The sequence below is a fragment of the Solanum tuberosum genome, unplaced genomic scaffold, assembly GCF_000226075.1.
Source record: "Solanum tuberosum cultivar DM 1-3 516 R44 unplaced genomic scaffold, SolTub_3.0 scf00244, whole genome shotgun sequence".
NCBI lineage: Eukaryota > Viridiplantae > Streptophyta > Magnoliopsida > Solanales > Solanaceae > Solanum > Solanum tuberosum.
The window spans coordinates 461,639-464,494 of NW_006239181.1; the positions used below are offsets into that span (position 1 = coordinate 461,639).

Genomic DNA, 2,856 nt, shown 5'->3' on the forward strand with positions numbered 1-2,856 from the left:
TGACAACAAAAACTTGTTCCTCTCTGCTAAATTTCTGCAATTCTATGTCTCTGTGAACTTTAGTAAACATTCAGCAGCAGGAATCCTAAGGCATAATACCTAAATCAAAGCTAGGAATGCTATTAGGAGCAAAACATAAAAGAACAACTACAACGAATATCAAGTAGTGGATTTTTCTTTTTAAAAGAAGGCTAAGCCACATGGAAAACGCGGTATCTATCCTCTGGAGGCAGGCAGGCTGGCCTTGATAAACAGTGTGTTAGAGCCATTCCAAACCACAGTGATCTCTTAATATTTGAAGTTCCAGCAAAAGTGAACAATTGGTTACAAGGTTCTCTGGATGAGGGAAGTTAATTCATCTTACAGCATGGAAGCTAAGGCCAAGATAGGGAGGAGGTATTTTGGCAGCACAAAACTGAGACACCAGACAAGAAGCAGTCATGGAATTTTGCAATACCAAATTGATGTTTCTGAGAGAACAGCCAACAACAGCATAAAGGGACTAGTTTCAAACGATCACATCCCTTGGAATGAGTCTATTGAAACAAGAATAGCAAAGGGTGAGAGATATTCTCTCAAACATGCACTTATTAAAGTTGGAGATGGCAGGAGAATTAGATTTTTGGTCTCCAATTTGGACTGCAAAATCAAAGCCCGGGGAGAGATTTCCAGATTTATAGAGATCACAGGGAATCTGGAAACTAGGATAGCTGAGAATTAAGAACAAACCAGTCAGTCATAAAGTTGGGACATAACATTTTAGAAGTGTGAAGTGGACTAGATCTATGACCAGCTTGTTTTGTCGCAAAAGTCTTTCTATCAAATACTAGTTTATACTTGAGCACGAAAAATTAAGTCGGACATGACTTCAATTTTTAAAGAGGAACCTATTTAAAAGGCCAAACATACAATTTTATACACTAACATTGAGCTAGACCCATGCTAACGCGGGCTTTATCTCATCTAGTGTACCTGTATGAATAACTTGTAGTATCCGCTAAAAGAAGAAGAAAATAATATAATCTTTGTCTACAAAATAATGATTGGTAGCATTACCCTGTTTATCCTATGCAGTTAGGATTGATATCCTTGTCTCTTCTGCCTAACTTTTTAATGTCATCGACGAGATATTCAAAAGCATTGTACGATGAACCTCCTTCTCCAACACTAATTTCTGCCAACATAGATAACTTGTCAACCGATTTCTTCAACTTATCCTTATTTGTTACCATCAAATCTTTCACCACCTTCTCAATATTGTCTCTGTCACAAATGTCTTTCATGTCCAACCCAATTTTCCACACCTCACCCACAAATCTACTAGTGACTCGTTGGTCCACATAAACAGCCCAACAGATCATAGGCTTTCTTTCAACAATACTTTCCATGGTCGAGTTCCATCCACTGTGAGTTAAAAATCCACCAATAGCTGGGTGCGATAGTACTTTCTCTTGTGGAGCCCAACTCACTATGTAGGCTCTTTCTTTGCAACCGGCCGCTAGCTCCTTCACAAATTGGTGGCTAAACTCTTCTTCCCTCAATAAGTCGGACCTCATGACCCACAAAAATCTGATTCCACTATTTACTAACCCATGCCAAAACTCCAACATTTCCTCCTTTGTCAAAGTTGCAAGACTTCCAAAACTTACATAGATTACTGATTCTATGGGCTGTGCATCAAGCCATTGAATTGAACTGTGATCTTCTTCCCACAAACTATTTGAAGAGGACATTCTTTTATCTGCAAGCCTAGTTTTGAGTTGCAAGTGTAGCGGCCCAACAGCATACGTTTGTGGACAATGAGAGCGAATGTGAGATAGTAATGGACCGTCCAAATCTTCAAATGTATTTAATATGAGTCCATGGGATCGAGGTATACTTTGGATTTCCTTGAGAGCAAGTTGGCAATAGAGGTCTGTTGCACAATTTGTGAGGCGATAGAATGGAAAATCGCGACGCCGGAGAAGATCTTCCATGCCAGGTACATTTTCTATCAACATGTCCAAATCATTTCCTTAACAACATAGGTAAATTTTTGCCTGTTAGATGATCAGTAACATAACTCCAAATAAAATAGCATAAATTCATCTAAGAAGCTAAGTAAAATGAAATTGTTTTCTACTTGGAAGAAGCTAGCTAATGAAACATACTAGATGTAATACTAAACTCTAAATTTCGAAAATGTATTTTTAAATATCTGTTGTCTTGACAAAATTTTCAAGTTGCAAAAATTGATTTGGGCATAGAAGAAGATGAAGATTTTTTCCGAAAATGAAAAGTACCTTTGAAGGGAATATCTCCAGTTTGAATGAGTTTGGGGAAACAGAGGTAAACCCATAGGCAACAAGGACTAATAGTATCAAAGGAAATAACAGAAACTCCAACCTCATTACAAATATCCACTGCATAATAAAATAATCCATCAGGTATAACACACGTGACACCGGACTCTGTTAATATTTTTCTAAGAAAAGGCTCTGCCACAGCTTGCAAGGAATTAATAAGGTCCTCAAACATAGGAAAGGAGCGGGGATGATCGTCGGGAAGACCATCGGAAATTGTCCGGAATTGAAATTTAGGATATTGCTTGAATCTAGATTCGACGTTGGTGTGACGGTAGAGAAGCTGTTGATTGTGATTAGTGTTAAGGAAAGTAACTTGTAAGTCGGCGAGGCAAAAAAGCTCGGCAAGTTGAAGCATGGAGTTGATAGGGCTTTGTATTGGAAGAGGGAAGAGGAGCACATGAGGACACATTTTTGCTTCTATTGTGTTGTGATGCTCCATTACTACGAGTGGGAGATAAGATAGACAGATAGATATATTTCTTCTTTTGCTACTAATAATAAGTTTTCTTTT

General features: G+C 38.2%; 1 protein-coding gene across 3 annotated transcripts; it reads right to left on the bottom strand.

The window, feature by feature from the left end:
* Positions 1 to 2,856, bottom strand: LOC102597344 (7-deoxyloganetic acid glucosyltransferase-like). 3 transcript variants are annotated; one of them, XM_015313634.1, is made up of 3 exons: positions 2,283 to 2,856; positions 1,057 to 2,014; positions 1 to 99 (listed from the first exon to the last, which is right to left on the bottom strand). In XM_015313634.1, the coding sequence occupies exons 1-2, from the start codon at positions 2,782 to 2,784 to the stop codon at positions 1,062 to 1,064; spliced, it is 1,455 nt and encodes a 484-aa protein (XP_015169120.1). In that variant the 5' UTR covers positions 2,785 to 2,856; the 3' UTR covers positions 1 to 99; positions 1,057 to 1,061. The 3 variants fall into 3 exon arrangements, with proteins under 3 accessions (XP_015169120.1, XP_006357782.1, XP_015169119.1); XM_006357720.2 differs by lacking the exon at positions 1 to 99 and adding an exon at positions 282 to 710; XM_015313633.1 differs by lacking the exon at positions 1 to 99 and having other exon boundaries at positions 282 to 2,014.

Coding starts and splice junctions, on each gene's coding strand:
- LOC102597344 (XM_015313634.1), bottom strand. CDS start 2,784: ATGGAGCATCACAACACAATAGAAGCAAAAATGTGTCCTCATGTGCTC. Junction 2,015..2,282: donor TGGAGATATTCCCTTCAAAG/GTACTTTTCATT, acceptor TATGTTGTTAAG/GAAATGATTTGGACATGTTG.